Below are 17,944 nucleotides of genomic sequence, written 5' to 3'. Positions count from 1 at the left end.
CTGGCGAGGGAGAAGGACTAAAAAGTAGTAAAAGGTGTTTGGTCAGGAAGCAGCCAAAGGTTCTCGAGCAGGGAATGACTTGATAAAAACAACAGTTAAAAGAAGTTATCTTCACAACCCTGTGGAAGATCATCAAGTTCAGGACTTCTGTTCTGGTTCAGTGTTTTCCAAAAGAACCATGGAATGCTAGTTCTGAGAGATGCAGTCCTTGCAAAAGCTTCTGATGTCAAAAAGATATAGAACACGCATCTCCCTCTATTCCTCAACAGGTTTATAATATATGCTAAAATAGTAAAAGCTTAGGGTGCATGGGTGGCTCAGTCAGTTACACATCTGTCTTCAACTTGGGCCCTGATCTCGGGGGCCTGGACTCAAGCCCCACATCAGGTTCCCTGCTCAGTGGGGAGTTTGCTTCCCCCTCTCCTTCTGCAGCTCCCACTGTTTGTGCATGCTTTCTCTCTCAAATAAATAAAATCTTTTTTAAAATAGAACAGTAAAGACTCTAACAAGTCTCACAGAAGCCTATTCAATTCCCAAAGTTAGACCAGAGCAGTTCCAAAGTCAGTCTTCTGAAATACAAGTCATAAGTTGCAAGACTTGTCTTATTTTTCTTTAAGATTTTCTTTTTTTTTTTTTAAGATTTTATTTATTTATTCATGACAGAGAGAGAGAGAGAGGCAGAGACACAGGCAGAGGGAGAAGCAGGCTCCATGCAGGGAGCCTGATGTGGTTCTCGATTCCAGGTCTCCAGGATCACACCCCAGGCTGAAGGTGGCGCCAAACCGCTGGGACACAGGGGCTGCCCAAGATTTTCTTTCCAGCCACCTCTATACCCAATGTGGGGCTTGAACTCAGAACCCCGAGATCAAGCGTCACATGCTCTCAACTATCAACAATAGCCAAATTATGGAAAGAACCCAAATGTCCATTAACTAATAAATGGATAGAGATGTGGTATACAGGGCAGCCCAGGTGGCTCAGAGGTTTAGCGCCGCCTTCAGCCCGGGGTGTGATCCTGGAGACCTGGGATCGAGTCCCACATGGGGCTCCCTGCATGGAGCCTGCTTCTCCCCTGCCTCTCTCTGCCTCTTCTCTGTCATGAATAAGTAAATAAAAAATCTTTAAAAAAAAAAAAAAAAAGATGTGGTATATACACACATGAAGTATTATTCAGCCACCAAAAAGAATGAAATCTGGTCATTTGCAACAATGCAGATGGAGCTACAGTATTATGCTAAGTGAAATAAACCAGAGAATGACAAATACCAAATGAATTCACTCGTGTGGAATTTAAGAAACAGAACACATGAACACGGGGAAAAGGAAGGGAAAAAAATTAAGATAAAAACAGAGAGGGAGACAAACCATAAGAGATTTTTTTAAATATAGGGAACAAACTGAGTGTCACTGGAGGGGAGGAGGGTGGAGGGATTGGGTAACTGGATGATGGACATTAAGGAGGGCACATGAGGTAATGAGCACTGGGTACTATACTAAAGTGATGGATCACTAACTTCTACAAATTCTACTCTTGAAACCAATACTACACTATATGTTAACTAATTTGAATTTAAATAAAGATAAAATAAATAGGGCAGCCCGGTGGCTCAGTGGTTTAGCGCCACCTTCGGCCCAGGGCGTGATCCTGGAAACCCAGGATGGAGTCCGGGGTCAGGCTCCCTGCATGGAGCCTGCTTCTCCCTCTACCTGTGTCTCTGCCTCTGTGTGTGTGTGTGTGTGTGTGTGTCTCATGAATAAATAAAATCTTTTTTAAAAATAAAATAAAATAAATAATAAAAACTACAATTTGAACTGGTGAAATCCACCCCCCCCCCCCGAAAAAAGAGTTGCATGCTCTACTGACTGGGCCAGCCAGGCACCCCAGCACTGATTTTCAATTGAGCTTTCAAATGGGCTTCGCTATGGGATGCCCCCAGGTGAAAGGCAATAGGAACGTAAGGATTTTTAATTCTCCAGTTTAATGGTTTTCAAATTGTGGTCCCTGAGACAGCCACGCACTTGAAAAACTTGTTTCCGGGATCCCTGGGTGGCGCAGTGGTTTGGCGCCTGCCTTTGGCCCAGGGCTCGATCCTGGAGACCCGGGATCGAATCCCACATCGGGCTCCCGGTGCATGGAGCCTGCTTCTCCCTCTCCCTCTGCCTGTGTCTCTGCCTCTCTCTCTCTGTGACTATCATAAATAAATAAAAAATTAAAAAAAAAAAAAAAAAGAAAAGAAAAACTTGTTTCCATCCTAGACCAATAGCCTAGCACCCTACACTTCATCAAGCTCTTCAGATGATGAGAAATGCTAAAACTTAAAAACCACTGGTTTGATTACAGATACTTTTTTCAGCTCATCTGGGCAACAACTAGAAGGCAATAAACAGAGGCCAGCCAAGACCCCAATCCCAACCTAGGGGAGGGCCTAAGGGCTCAGTAGAGGGACTGAGGAAACATCTGAATGCCCCAGTATCACCCCCTACCCTCCCCACCCCCCCATAGCCACAATCCTAATTTCTAGGAAACCACTTAAAAATAATACCAGAGCAGGAACAAAAATCTTTAAAAGTCGAAAAAAAAAAAGGGGGGGGGCAGGAATAAAAGTGCCTGAAATGCCATCTTGTACCAGGCCTGGACTGGTTTCATAACGGCTGTGAGTAGTAGGACCCTCAGGGCCCAGGAGCCCCACAGGGCAAGGGCAGGATCTGAAAAGGTCACTGGGACACATTCTGGTGTACTGACATCAGAGGTCAGGGCCCTAACCCCAAAGGGGCTGTTTACTAGCTGAGGGGCCTCGCTGAAGCTTCCTAAACCTCCATTTTCTCATCCGTAAATTCGGGATAAGAGCCCTCCCACCCAGCGGCAGAGGCCTTGAGGACTGCCCAAGGGCAGAGGCAGCCCACCAGAGCCTTGCCCTTGGGGAGAAGGCAATAAAAGTTTGTCCTACCCCTTCAAAGCTTCCTTCTGCCAAGAGCAATACCAAATATTTATTTTCTCAACTGAGCAATACAGCAAAGCCAAAGGCCCATTTACTTCTTCCACTTACCTATTCTGGTAACACAGAGGAGAAGGAAAAGGTAAACCCACCTATCATGAGGAACCACTGAGGAAGTGAATACCTCTTTGCACTAACATAATCTTTTTCTTTTCTAAGTACCTCTCAGGAAAGGTTTGGTACAATTAAAATGCATCAAATACAAGGAAGCTTGTGGAATGTTCAAACAATACCTGTCTCCAAGTGGGTGTCAGTTCTCAGGAGTCCAGGTAGCAATTTAACAACTGTAACCACATTGCACATAACTTTAAAGTTATCCTATAAAACAATGCCTAAAAGAACTGCTAACCAAAGCCCAGTCCCCCAAGTTCTGGATTACTTTTCATTTTCACTGGATGATTTATCACTGTCCATTTCAACCCAAAAAAGTACTTTGTTTTTTGTTGTTGTTTTTAATTGGAGTTCAACTTGCCAACATATATCGTAACTCCCAGTGCTCATCCCATCAAGCGTCCCCCTCAGTGGTACTTTGTTCTGAAACAGGAAATCATTTTAAGGTAATATATCCCAAAAAGCAGCCTTACTTCTTCAGATATGCACCTGTTCAGAAACGCTGAGTATTTACAGAGCAGCGCTGGGCCATGCACCAAGGCTGTGCATGGCACGGGACGTGCAGAGAAACCCATTCCACGGTCCTCAGTCCCCCGTGTGCAATCCCCTAACACATGGCGAATTAGTTTCGCCACATGTCCACCCCAACACCCTGGCAAGCTATTCAACATCTGCTGAGCATGTGCACCCAAGTCCTATGCTGACCTCATAGAACCTGTGGCCATGACCGACGCTACCCCCACCCTCCGGAGAAGCACACACTCAATTCCAGACCATGGGCCGGGCCCCCAAAACATCCATCAACTGAAGAAAGCATTTCTCCAAAGAGATTGTATGAGGCTCCAGGAAATGATTCTGTGCCAACACAATCCTGAGACTAGAAAATGAAACACAGAATGGAGAAAAGTAGGTTCTCAGCTCAAGTTAGGGAAGTGGAGGTCACTGTTAGAGATATGGAAAAACAGGCATGTATTTACATTGCCACTGACTCATGAAGAGAAAAGAGAAGGTACAATCTCCTGAGGGGGCCTGGGCCTCAGGAGTCCACCATGCTAGGGCACTGGAAAGTCCTGACCTTGGAATTGAAATTGTACTCGTTCCACTCATTCACTGGTAACGACGGAAGAGAGGGACTTCCTGGTAGAAAGCATACTGAGCAGAAGCATCTACTCTGGACAATCCTGAAATCCCACCAAAACCATAATAAAGAGAGTTCTCTTAAAAGGTTACACCTCTGCCGACCAGGAGGAGAGAGGAGACCAGAAGCAATGAAATTCCAGAAGTGGGAAGAAATACAGAAGAAAGGAAACCTGCTTAGCTGGAGATGGAGGAAGCAGAGGACCAAGCCCACGCGCAGCGCTGAACCCCCACAACCCAGGAAACTAGCAGCATCTAAAGTAAGAATTGAAAGTCAATTAACAAGGTGATCAGACACCCAGATCACCTTCCCTATCAAGGAAACTCCCGAAAGCACAGTCCGTGGAGAGGAGGCTGAGGGTTTCTGGAGGGGGCAGCAGACACAGCGGAGGAGGGTGGTGGCACACAAGACAGAGGGAACCAAGCTGCACGAGATGCGGCGCCCACACACGGTCCTCCATCCAGCGTGGGCATCAGGCTTCGGGCCACAGAAGGGAGGCGGCTCAGTGCCAGGGAACACCAGCTGTGGACAGTAAGTGGTCCAGACCAGAGCAGCTCAGGGGCCACTCCAGGAGGGGAAATGTATAAGAAGCTGCAAGAAATGGCCATCAGCCATTCCTCTCTCCCCCATCTGGTAGAAGCACCTGGTATCACGGAGGTTTAAAAAGCTCCCTTCAAGGGTCCAGAGTTCCAAACAGCTTGGTTGTCCCCCACTCTAAAATACGAGCTGACATTCGAGGGTGGCCTCTACCATTAGAAACAGAGACCATGACCAGCAAAAGGGGAGTCAGGGCCTGGGAGGAAGGGAATCTATTCTGAAGGAAGTGAACATAACTGTAATTAACATGCCCAGGGAGTTAAGAGCAAATATTTCAACTGAAACAATAAAAGAACATTCAGAGAACCAAAAAGAGCTCTTAGAATTTAAAAAATAAGGGCAGAAATACTCATTAGAAGAGCTGGAATAAAAAAACTGGGCCAGTCTTCCAGAAAGCCAAGTAAAAAATGACCAAAAAAAATCGAAAATAGATTTAAAAGTGTAAAACTATTTGAGGACCAGTCCTCAATAGAAGGTCTGACATCCAAATAATAACATAAGAATGAACATACAAAAGACCTCAGCCGCCTGATCAAAAGAGCTTACTGAGTACCTATCACCAACAACAGACCTGCATCAAGACATGTCATTGTGAAAACAGAGATCACTAAAAAAAATCATATCCTACTAGGTTAAGGAAGAACAAAACAGCTCATGCACACAGAATCCAGTGCTGGTGCGGCAGTCTTCAACGGCGACAATGAAAGCTAAAACGCAGTGGAGAAATGCCTTCAAAACCCTAGAGGAAAATAAGTTCCACCTGGTAACTATATCCCATGCCAAAATATTAATCAAGAGGAAAAGAAGAGAAAGTTTTCAGATATCAAGACCTCAAAAAATCTATCACCCGTGTACCTTATTCATAGGAAGGCGCTGCAAGATATATTCCACCAACATAACAGTGTGAACCCAGACAATGATGGGAAATATGAAAACAGGTGGGCCAGAGCAGCACAAGGAATCCCACAGATGAGGGCAAAAGATGACAGAGGCTGTGAGCAGAGCACCAAATAAGGAAGACTATCAGTTCACACAGGAGCAGGTCAGAAGGCTCGCAGGAAGACTTCTCCAGAAAGGTGATGTGGATAGCCTGTCTGCTTCTACCTGAACTTCCAAAAAGGTTTCAACAGTTTGGGCGAATTTGTGGTTGAATAAGCTATAAATATTGCCGTATACAGCCTGAATGTCCAGGTCCTCCCAAAATTTGTATGTTGAGACCCAGTCCCCTAAGGGATAGTATTAGGAGATGAGGCCTTTGGGGTGATTAGATCATGAAGGTGGAGCCATCAGGATAGGGACAAGTGCCCTTAGAGAGCCTAGAGAGTACTCCCTCACCCCTCTGCCAAGTGAAGACACAGCCAGAAGCAGACCATCCACGACCCAGAAAGAGTATCCTCAGCAGGCACAGAATCTTCCAGAGCCTTGATCTTGGACTTCCCAGGCTCCAGAACTGTGAGAAATAAATGTTTATTGTTTAAGCCCCCAGTCTATGTATGGTATGTTGTTATGCAGCCCAAACTAAGACAATTACATTATTTTTTTTAAGATTTTATTTATTTATTTGACACAGAGAGAGAGCGCGCACCAGAGAGCACAAGCAGAGGAGCAGCAGAGAGAGAGGGAGAAGCATACTCCCCACTGAGCAGGGAGCCCAATACAGGGCTCAATCCCAGGACCAGAGATCATGACATGAGCTGAAGGCAGATGCTTAACTGAGCCACCCAGGTGCTCCAACAATTACATTAATTTTTTTAAACATTTTATTTATTTATTCATGAGAGACACACAGAGAGAGGCAGAGACACAGGCAGAGGGAAAAGCAGGCTCTCCGCAGGAGCCCAATGTGGGACTCGATTTCAGACCCCGGGATCACACCCTGAGCCAAAGGCAGACACTCAACCACTGAGCCACCCAGGCGCCCCAATAATTAATTTTTTTTTTAATTTTTTCAGAAAAAATTTGAAAAGTAATCCGGGTTTGCTAAAGGGTGGGCTAGGCATACTGGTTTTAGTCACCCTAATCTAACCAAAGTTACAATGCAACTCTACTGGGGAGAGAGAAGAGAGATCCATGTGCCTAAAGGAGGCAAGAACTAAATCCCCATCTTCAGAGTCCAAAGTCCACAAATAATGCCTCAAACTAGGGAAAAAAAAAAAAAAAAAGGTAGCCATTTTTAAATTTTCTTCAAAAACAAAGTGGAAATAACAACAATCAGCTTAGAGAGACCAAAGGAGCTGCCTTTGGGGAGGACATAAGAGGCAAAGGGCAAGTCACTGCTATCCTTCCAAACAAACCTTACAAGGCCATATGACTCTTTAAATCATGTGTTTAAATAAAAACAACGTTTAAATAAAAACTAAACAAAAATCCTAAATAATTAAAAGTAAAACAAAGAATCTGGACCTATATGGTCCTTTCAAATCTCAGGGCCTAAAAATATTTTTAAAAATAGGAAGAAGCTTGGGATCCCTGGGTGGCGCAGCGGTTTGGCGCCTGCCTTTGGCTCGGGGCACGATCCTGGAGGCCTGGGATCGAATCCCACGTCGGGCTCCCTGCATGGAGCCTGCTTCTCCCTCTGCCTGTGTATCTGCCTCTCTGTCTCTCTCTGTGTAACTATCACGAGTAAATAAATAAAATCTTTAAAAAAAAAAAAAAAAAAAAAAAATAGGAAGAAGCTTAAAATAATAGGAAGATAAACACCCACTACATATTTCGTAACCATTAACATAAAACTCGAAATGTTCCCACAATTTATTCAGATACCAATGAGCGCTGCACAGATAAGGTTCCTTGTACTGACCATGAACCCTCAAGAAAACATAACAACCCTCAAGAAAACATAATGGAAGGTCTCTAAAGTCAACAATGCTGTTCCCAGGGGTATGCACAAAATGGTGCCTTTGTAATCCACAATCTGGGCTGTTTGTATACTTTGTGGCAAGCAAAGGTACCACTTGTTTTATTTTTTATTAATCTGAACCTTGGAAACCAGGGAGCCATTTAGGATTAGGAGACTCCATACTCACTCCAGGAGCCAGGTGTTATATTGGCCATGTTTTTCTTTTTCTCAAAGCACCTGGCACTAGGAGTTTAATTTGTTTTTTAAGATTTTATTTATTTATTCATGAGAGACACAGAGACAGAGGCAGAGACACAGGCAGAGGGAGAAGCAGGCTCCACGCAGGGAGCCTGATGTGGACCTCGATCCCGGGACTACAGGACCATGCACTGGGCCGAAGCCAGGCACTAAACCGCTGAGCCATCCAGGGGTCCCCAGCACTAGGAGTTTTAAACACTACCGAAAAAACATGAATTATGGGAATTGACTGGTCCAAGGACAGCAGCTGACCCTCAACAGCCACAGAAGGGTAACAGAGTGCAACCTCTACTTCCTGCGCTCACTCCTGCTGCGAGGTTCTATTAATGATAACAGTGTTGAACTAAAGCATAAAAAAAGCCACAAAAGGGTTGTGTTGGGTGTGGTCTGTTTCCTGCAGGTACAGGATTCCCAAACAGGCAGCTCTGAATCACTGGGAAATGGCACCCACAGAGGGCCAAGTGGCATGTTTCTCAAGAGATCCTCTGGCTCCTTGACCCTGGCCTCAGAGAGTCTGTAAAAATACTCTAGAAAGAAGCAGCAAGTGCCAAAAGGCTCATTTCTTCAGTTCCTCCCTCCCTCCCTACACTACATCTTGTACCAAGGTCCTAGAAATACCATTCAACTGAAAGGCAATGTCAACCCGCATCCAGTAAGCAAGCTCAGCTCTGCGCATTACAACAGCGCCAAGAACACAAAAGTTGTATTACATACAGGAACAAGAAGGCAAGGATGGCTGCCACTTGCCCTTAACTACTCTGAGGGGACACTGCTATGTCAGCAGCTGAGAAAAATCTAACCTGACCAATTTCTACTGGAAGGTCATTTGGCTCTACCTGAAATACTGCCAGGGATGTTCCCATACCTGAGATTACAACCAAAATATCCTAGACTCCTCCATGTTATATTTTTAATTTTTAAAGATCTTCTTACAATACTGCCCCCCTCCCAAATCTGTTTTTAAGCCAAACAAATTATTAACATAGTTAAATTTTGGTGACAGAGGAAAAGAGGGAATATGAAATACTAAAATGGATATTTAAAAGACATAGTTAGGCAACTAAAAGTACACCATGCCTTTATTTTCCTTATTACTCTTAGCATAGAATAGCAAAAAGGGTCAAAAGCAGGGGTGATGGGAGACTGTAAAAAAAATACTATTAGGGATCCCTGGGTGGCGCAGCGGTTTAGCGCCTGCCTTTGGCCCAGGGCGCGATCCTGGAGACCTGGGATCGAATCCCACATCGGGCTTCCGGTGCATGGAGCCTGCTTCTCCCTCTGCCTATGTCTCTGCCTCTCTCTCTTTCTCTCTCTGTGACTATCATAAATAAATAAAAAAATTTAAAAAAAATACTATTAAATGTTAACAGAGAGTTCCAATTACCAAGGTTTGAAATCAATCTTGCTATAAAAAGTCTACTTTGAGGGGGGCCTGGGGCTGGCTCAGTCAGTGGAGCATGCAACTCTCGATCTTGGGATTGAGCTGGAGCCCCACGCTGGATAGAAATTACTTAAAAATAAAAAAAAGTCTTTAAAAAAAAAGTCCACCTTGATTATCCTGCTGACACCTGAACCTCCAACCAGTCTGGTGCGCACCGACTCTCCCCAGCCTGAGGTTCCTCTCACTGCCTTCCAAGTGGCAGCCAGCATGCCCCCAGAATCCAACTCCTCCTACCTGCAGCAGGGAAGCAGGATTCCTGAAGCTCACGACACACAGCACCCTCCCCAGCAGCCAAAGTGCAGACCCCCTTCCCCAGACCCCCCTGCCTCTCCAGCTCTGGGATGCTAAACCCGCTTGCCAACCCCACACCTCTGTCTGCTGTGCACTCCAGCCATTGGAACCTTTGTGGGCAGACCACCCAGATGGGCTCCCGGGCGGGCTGCTGACTTCCTGAGCACAAGGCCAGAGGAGGTTCTCCGCCAGCCCTCTCACAGGTCCTGGCACCACACTCTGCAGTGAAAACGTGTTGTGTGAATGTGAGCTCCCCGTCCCATCCAATGTTCTGAGACCCTCACCCACATTCCACACTCTAGTGTTTCCCTCGAGGTGCCCTCAGAACCCCAATCTCACAAACACCCTGACTGTCCACACACTGTAACATACCAGCCTTTCCCCAACAGTGCAGATGGCAAGAGGCTGAACCAGCAGAGGCCTCTTCCATGGAAACGGGGGAAAACTATGCAAATGTCACACTAACTAGAAAAAAAAAAAAAAAATGCAAGAGCACTGAAGCCACAATTAAATGCAGCTGTCCTTCTGTTTGCCTTCATTTCCCAGATTTCCAGTGCACACCCAGGGTAACCAGGAGCACTTGAGGAAAGCTCCCAACAGGTCCAAACTGTTCAATGTCCTTCCCGCTACCCCAACTTAAAGGAGCATTCTCAGCAAAGGTTTCTCTCCAACCAACTACAACAATGGGGGGGGGGGGGGGCGCCAGGATGACGTTACCAAGTAGAAACTAAACTCTCCAGCTATTCCTGTAAACCGTCTGTACTTTCAAATAGGAAAATATCCTAAATTAACAACATCCTCAAAACGTGCTAAGTTAACTCTGCTCTCCAACACATGTGACACACCATATTCAGTATTTTTCAAACTCGGGGCAAACCAATCAGCTATGAAAATAAATTTAGTGTTGTAATTATCTCCTTTTTTTTTTTTTTTTTAATAAACTGCATCACACAATGGCAAGACATCACAAGTAGTAAGGATGAAGGCTGTCTCCCAAAACTTTGGTTTCATATCTTGATGTAAAATATACTCCTTACATGGGTCACATACCAAAAAAGCTTGAAGCTTAGACATGACTGATAAAAATCGGTAAGAAACTTAGAAACCAAAATCTAAGTTACAACTTACTTACACAAACTGAAAGCTGGCCAGTATTCCTACCACCAAATGAAGCTTACTTTTCTTCAAATCTGAATTAAACTGATTGAAACAACAAATGTTCAAGGACAGGGAGTACATACATCCACAAACCAACCTAACTTCTTTATGTCTATTTGTAGTTACTACATTCAGTTTGTGATTTTTTTTATTTTCTCCCCATGCTAATAGGAAACTGGGATGTGGGAGGTAAAAAGGGAAAGAACCCCTGGCAACCTCCTTTAAACATTCATCACAAATATTAACTCATTTGGATGTAGTCCTCAACCCCTCACCTAGGACGGGCCATAAGTGTTCAATAACAGTTCCTGGCTGAATAATTTCATATTCCTAATTTCTCGTATTTCTTCAGCAAACCCAAACTGGAATGAAAAAAAAAAAAAACCTTTAACGTGTGCAAAGTTAATAATAAAGCAACAGTACAGCATGATGAGTAGAAGTATAGACTGGGAGACAGGAAAGTTCTGGTTTCATATCACACTTGCCAGCTCACACTCTCTCCTTGGTCAGTTTCAATTAGTCTCTGCTGGCTTCCACATCTAGAAGATGGCATAATTAACACCTATGCCTCCAGAGGCACCAATAAAAATCTAGAGATAAAAATGATTTGCAAGACAACAAAAAATAGTGTTTATACTAAAATGTCCTTGCAGGTTTACTTCAAGTATCTTTGATACTTAAATTCAAGCTGTCTGAATCCACTCTTCCTGAATTTTTTAATCCAATTCCTTATAAACCCCGTTCAGAAGATGAGAGATGGGAAAAGGGGGAGGACGAGAGGGGAGAGGTATCAGGACAGGATACAGAAGGGTTAGCGCTTCTCTCTTGTTTTATCCTAGAGAACAGTCGAAAGCAGGTGTGCCTTTCGTTTAATCCACAACGACTCTGAGGAAAGCTTCCTGGGGCAGTAGCAACTGCTAATTCAAAGTAGAAAAATAAATATGCTTGTTTTTCTTTTTGGGAGAAGGGAGAGGAAAGGAATGTTCTTCCCCAAATGGCACATTAAAAACAATTACACAGTCTGTAGATGCGTTTAAGTACAGGAGTGGTCAAAGCCACCTTTTGCACACACGCCCAACACGGTGACAGCTGAAAATCTGGTGCTCTCAACCAAACAGAAACAGTTCCCTTGAAACAGAAACTTACCTTCTCTTCCCAAGACTTTGGCCCACTCTTTTGACAACAACAACAGCAAAAAAAAAGTGAGGACAAAAAAAATGTTGAGAACAGACCCCACCGGGTAACCATCTGATACTAACTTCAGGGCACCAGCCAGCAGGGCTTTAAAGTGCCTCTTCAAATTGACTCGCTTTCCACAAAGGCCTGATACCTCCACCACAAACTCTAAGTGAGGCATCTGTACTAGATTACAACCTGATTAACACAGGAAAAGTCAGTCTAAAGGAAATACTGATGAAAAAAAAAAAAAAGTTAACTCGAGAGGTCCTTCTTGCTCTACTGGTCAGGACTAATTCTTCACCCAGTTCACCCTGCCTTCCTGCCTCTTGATTCAAACCAAAGTGAAGCACGAACTTTAGGAAATACCGAGAAACCACATCTAATTTTTACCTAGCAGTCTGCAGAAGCTTAGATTTTAAATGTCTGTGGAGTTTAAAAGCTCGAGGACAGTTTTCTTCAAGTACACTCTTAAGATACGAACTTTGTTACTCCTTAAAAAAAAAAAAAGAAAAAAAAAAACCTGTTTAAATTCTGGCAGCTTTGTGTTCCTACTTTTCTAGATTTCAAACCTGAATAATGAAATCCAGCTTTCTTTTTACGGTTAAAGGGGTAGGGAGGGTAATGGGGATCCCTGGGTGGCTCAGTGGTTGAGCGTCTGCCTTCGGCCCAGGGCGTGATCCTGGAGTCCCAGGATCGAGTCCCACATGGGGCTCCCTGCATGGAGCCTGCTTCTCCCTCTGCCTATGTCTCTGCCTCTCTCTCTCTCTCATGAATAAATAAATTATTAAAAAATTTTGTAAAAAGGCGGGGGAGATATGATCTGCCTAGGAAGAGGGCAGATTCACGTCTCAGCCCCTGAGATGCCAGGTCCAAACACTGCACTTCTCAGTCCTAAAGAGCAAAGGGAAGAAGTCAAAAAAAAAAAAAAAAAAAAAAAGAGAAAAGAAGAGAAAAGAAAAGCGGCCCGCTGATGTCCGTAAAATAACAAATAATCCACTTGGATACCGCGGTTGGCTTTTTTTTTTTTTTTTTAAGGCTCTTTATGTTCACTCGCTAAACTAAACTGGGACAGCAAAACTTTAAAGACAGAGTCTAATTGTATCGTGAGATCTTTAACCCTGATTATTTTGCCACCATTTATGCGCTTACAAATATGACAGCTTAAGCAGAGCCCAGTGCCCAGTGGTTTTGTTTTCCAAAGGGCTTTAAAAAAAAAAAAAAAAAAAAAAAAAACCGTCCCCAAAGGCGAACAGAACTTGAAGGCCAGCACGTTCCTTTGAACTTTCCCCTCCTCCCAAAAGAAGTCCCCGGCCGGCCCGGAGGCCGCGGAGTGGGGCGGGCAGGCTCGCTGGGCGGGACTCGGGGGCTCGGGTCGTCTGGGGCCCGCGGGGGCTGGGCCGTCCCGGGGTCCTCGTGCCCGGGGGTCTGGGCTCGCGCCTTCCCGGCGGCGGCGGCGGGAGCGGGGCCGGGAGCGGGGCCGGCGGGGGCACCTGGACGCCCCGCCCCGCCCCCCCGCCCCCGCCCCCGCCCCCGCCAGCGGGCCGCGCCCGGGGCTCCCCGCCAGCCCCCCGACTGCGCCGCCCGCCCGCACGCAGGGCCCAGGCCGCGGCCCGGCCTCCGGGGGCACCGGCCCCGTCGCTTCTCCCGCGGACCCGGCGGGGCCTGCGGCGCCCAGGCGGCGGCGGCGGGCGGGCGGGGCGGGGCGCGGCGCCCAGGAGGCTCCCCCCAGCGCAGCCGGACCACCGCGGCGCCTCCAGGCCCCGGCCCGGCCCGGCCCGGCCCCGCGCTCGAGGCCGGCGCGACCCCGGAAGGCGCGGGTGGGGGCCGTGTTTCCACCGCCAAGTTGCCCGCCTCGGCCCCGGCGCGCGCACCCTCCCGCCTCGCGGCCCGGCTCTGCCTACCTGCATGCCCGGCAGGCCCGACTGCACCGGGGAGTGAGCCATGGCGGTCGGGACGGCCACTTCCTGGGACGGCGCGGCCGGGGCGGCGGGGGCGGCCGGCGAGCCCGAGTCCGGCTTGCGCGGGGCCGGCCCGAGTCTGCGGCCACCCCAGCCCCGGCGGGTCCCGGGCCGGGCGGCGGGCTCAGAGGCCGGCGAAGGGCCGCGCCGCCATGCACGGCGCCGGGAGGAGCTGCGAGGGGCGCGGGGAGGAGCTGCGAGGAGCGCGGGGACCCGCCGCGAGCCGCCGCCGCCGCCGCCGCCGCTCGGCTGCAGCCGGGAGCCGGGGACCTGGAGCCGGGGACCTGGAGCCGGGGGCCTGGGCCGCGCGCTGGCCGCCTGGAGCGGGAGCGGGAGTGGGCGCGCACAGCCCGCCGAGCCGCGAGCGCCGAGCCCCGCGCGCCCCGCCCCGCCCCGGCCCGGCCCGGCCCCCGCGCCCGCCCCCGCCCCCGCGGCCCGGCCGGGGACCCCGCCCCGCGCTTCCGGGAGGGGGAGGAGGCTGGCGGCCGCCCGGCGCCCTAGGCCGCAGCTGCCTGCACCGCCGCGGGCGCGGGGCGCGGGGCGCGGGGGGCCCGGCGGGGGTCGCAGCGCCTCCCGGGGCCGCCCGAGCGCGGGCAGGGGGCCTCCGCCCCGGGGACCGAGCCGGCGCTGGGGCTCGGCCGCCTGCCCAGCCCCCCCACCCCCTCCCCCACTCCCACCCCTCCCCCACCTCCCCGCCCGGGTGGGCGCGCAGGGGCCCGGGCGCCGAGGGCGCTCCCCCATCTTCCTCCCGGACCCCACGGACTCCCCACTCCATCCTGCCCGGGGACTTGGGGTCCGGGCGACCCCCCGAGGGCAGAGCCTGGGGCAGGGAGACCTCGGGGGGGGGGCAGTACCCGGCGGGGCCTCGGTCTGGGGCGGGCTCCAGACCACCGGGGCGGAGCTGCTGCGGCGCGCGGGCGAGGTTACCGCCGACCCCGGGAGGAAGCGGGAGGGAGGGGTCGGGCTGTGAACGCCCAGGGCTTGGCCGCCTGGAACCCGCCCCACTGGGAATGCGAGGCGCCGGAACTTACCTGGGCGCTAGGGGCTGAACCCCACCATCCCCGGGCTCCAGACCCTGGCGGGAGCGTCCACCCAAAAGAAAGGAAAAACTGGGGTGGGGTGGGGGGTGCTGGGCAAGGAGGAAGGCGAGACAATCGAAGGAAACCGTGTCTAGACTTATCCCGGCCCTCCCTCGCCTCTCGGCCGCCCGCTAAAGCGCCAGGTCGCCTCCGGGCACCGGTACTGCCTCCACTTTCTTAGTCGCCTCGACTCCCAACTACAAAGGAAAGAAGCTCCAGAATGTGTTTGACTTCACAGGGACACTGGCAGCCCCTGAGCTGCTGCCCCTCGGGTTGTTGGGAGCAGACGTTCCTTCAAGAGCGTGAAGGCCCGGGTTGCACCACTGCTGCACGAGGTTGGCCATCCAGAAGGTGAGCCCCCCAGAGATCATAGACAATTGGAGGAAACTCTGAGAGTCCTCCAGCGAGGTAAGGGGCGTTTATACTCTGAGTTGTCCCTGTATCCTGAGAATTTCTGTTCGCTCTGGTGCCCAAGATCAGATGAGGAGTGGGGTGCTAAAATTAGTCCCCTTTTCCCCTTTGGAAATGTGCAGTGTTTTTCTTCAAAGTCCCGGATGCCTTCAGATACCTTTATGGACCGACGCTGGCACAGTATCTTCACTCAGTCGTGAAGCCCTGCCTCCCCCAAGCGCTGTGAAGAGAATGTGACAAACACAAAGTTAAGAAAAGCATGAACCCTGATACCTCAGAGCTCACCATCTCGTGTGCAGGGTTGTGTCCCTAAGAAATGGGTACATAAAGAGATGAACAGCAAAGCAAGCAAGAGTATGAATCTTTAAAATGTTCATAATCTTCAACCCAGAAAGTCTGCTTGCAGCAAGGTCTGCTAAGGTCACAACGAAGAAGCTCTCAAGAATGTATACAAAAAAGAAGCCCTTCGGAGATAGCCCTAATTGTGGGAAAACCAGGAACAGATTAAAAACTTAACAGCTTGTTAAGTAAATGATAGTGTATTTATACAGTGAGTACTACGTAGTCATTAAAAATGATGATGTATTACAATATTTAGTAACACGGAATTTTCACTACACATTGTGAAGGAAGAAAACACTGTGCAAAACAAATGTATGTAGCCTGACCTCAAACCACTTCATATATATGAAGTTATATTTAACTATATAATTTGCATGTTTATATAATGTATGTATGTGCATAACCAGAGCAAAACCTGGAAGTATATATATATCAAGATTTAGCAGTGGCCATTCCTGGAATTAAAGATGATTTTTTTTTTCAGTCTGTAATCAACCAATAGAGATCATCATGCTAAAACTCTCTAGGAAAAAAATTTAAAAAATAATAAAACTCTTTAGGGTTAGCCATCAGGGCAGTAACACGGCAGCAAGATAAGGAGGAAGAAACGAGACAAGTGGGCAGAAATGTTTGGGCACCGATGTAAGGCATTACCCTTGGAAACTCATGGGGCCCACATTGCATGAACTTATTTCCAACTAATAAGCCAGGGGAGTGGGAGAGGCTGGCCTTGGACCATAAAAAATCTCCTATAAAAAGTAACCAGAGGGGCACCTGGGTGGCTCAATGGTTGAGTGTCTGCCTTTGGCTCAGGTCGTGATCCCAGGGATCAAGCCCCATATGAGGCTCCCCAAAGGGAGCCTGCTTCTCCCTCTGCCTATAGTCTCTACGTCTCTATGTCTTCTCCCTCTCTCTGTGTCTCTCATGAATAAATAAATAAAATCTTAAAAAAAAAATAACCAGAATTCCACTTCATATCCAGAATCTTTTCAGGCCAAGAACATGTAGATTATAATGGGATGCAACTTTATCTGGAAATAGTGACTTGCATTCATTAGCTGGTCTCTTTCCCTGTTCATTTTTCTCTATTATTTTCCCTATTTATCGCCTCACAGTGACCGAACTTCATTTCCTTCTTTGACCATATTTATACCACTGAGCACAATTCTCCTTGCAAGAGAAGAAGGAGCAGAATAGGAGTTCCTGGTTTCACTCGGTCATATACAGACATTACCTAGTATTCCCGGGGCAGTGGCCCTCTGTCTCTTTGTTTCAGCAGAGCAGATGATTGACACAGCCTGAGCCCAGGATAAGATCCTGCCCAATTGCTTATTGCCTCCACTCATCCATTAACACATTCTTCGAATGCCAACTACATGTCAGACATCTGGGTCAGTGTTGAGCCCATAAACACTGGCACTCCTCAGGTGCCTCTTATCCCATCCTAGAGAAACAATCTCCCAGAATCCTAATGTCAGAATCTTACAGTAACATGATTAATTAAATTTAGAGTTGGAACAGCTTGAATTTCCACTAAGGAAAGAAGAGGATTATCCTTTCATCCTCTTCCTCTTGTCACTTCCTCTCCACCCTCAACATATAATTACAAGAGATCATATACTATTGTAATTTCAGAAGGAGAGATTTTGAGGGTCTCCATAGAGATTATGCATTTGCTGGTCTCCATGGAGATACTTACTAACCCATGGAATTATTTTCATCCCCTGGCCCTCTTTGTCTTTTGTGTTGACTTAAGGATAACAATTGGGCAATGAATTGTGCTCTGACACATATTCAGGACCACAAAGGACATTTCCATGCCCCTATATAGAGCTGTTCAAAATACAGAGCCCTTGGTTATTGACTCCCCCTAAGCCAGTAAGTAGTCTCAGCAGAGCTCAAAGAGCGCAGCCGAAAACAAGAATTCAACAATCAGTCCCTTCACTTCTCCTTCTGAGTTGAAAAGATAAACACCCCCAAATGCCACTTTCTAAAGAGCAGCTAGACAAGTAGCACATTAGCAATTTAAATTTACAGATTAAAGAAAGGGACTTAGATGGTGAACTTTAAAGGGAGAAATATGAGTAGCTTGGATAAGTAACTAACAGAAGGCTTGACAAATTTCCACACATGTTCAGCAGGTGAA

General features: G+C 48.0%; 1 protein-coding gene and 1 long non-coding RNA gene across 4 annotated transcripts in view; one reads left to right on the top strand and one right to left on the bottom strand.

Annotated features, from left to right (window-relative positions):
- Nucleotides 1-15,071, bottom strand: part of STK24 (serine/threonine kinase 24) — a 121,952-nt gene extending 106,881 nt beyond the window's left edge. The window contains exon 1 of one of the 3 annotated variants that reach the window (XM_072782575.1): nt 14,998-15,071. Coding sequence is in view for 2 of the 3 variants with exons in the window: in XM_072782572.1 (XP_072638673.1) it covers nt 11,976-12,077 (102 nt within the window). In the remaining variant the exon portion in view is untranslated. Of the gene's footprint in view, nt 1-11,975; nt 12,093-13,909; nt 14,337-14,997 lie in introns of those variants that run through there. The other 2 variants (XM_072782573.1, XM_072782572.1) reach the window with 2 other exon arrangements.
- LOC140607910 (uncharacterized) lies at nt 14,654-16,757 on the top strand. The gene is made up of 2 exons (XR_012009825.1): nt 14,654-15,453; nt 15,579-16,757. It is a non-coding gene; the product is annotated as an uncharacterized lncRNA (long non-coding RNA).
- Nucleotides 16,758-17,944: the final 1,187 nt, after the last annotated feature.

The sequence above is a fragment of the Canis lupus genome, chromosome 17, assembly GCF_048164855.1.
Source record: "Canis lupus baileyi chromosome 17, mCanLup2.hap1, whole genome shotgun sequence".
Taxonomy (NCBI): Eukaryota; Metazoa; Chordata; class Mammalia; order Carnivora; family Canidae; genus Canis; species Canis lupus.
The sequence above is the reverse complement of the archived record's forward strand: the minus strand, read 5'-3'. Positions and strand labels throughout refer to the sequence as shown.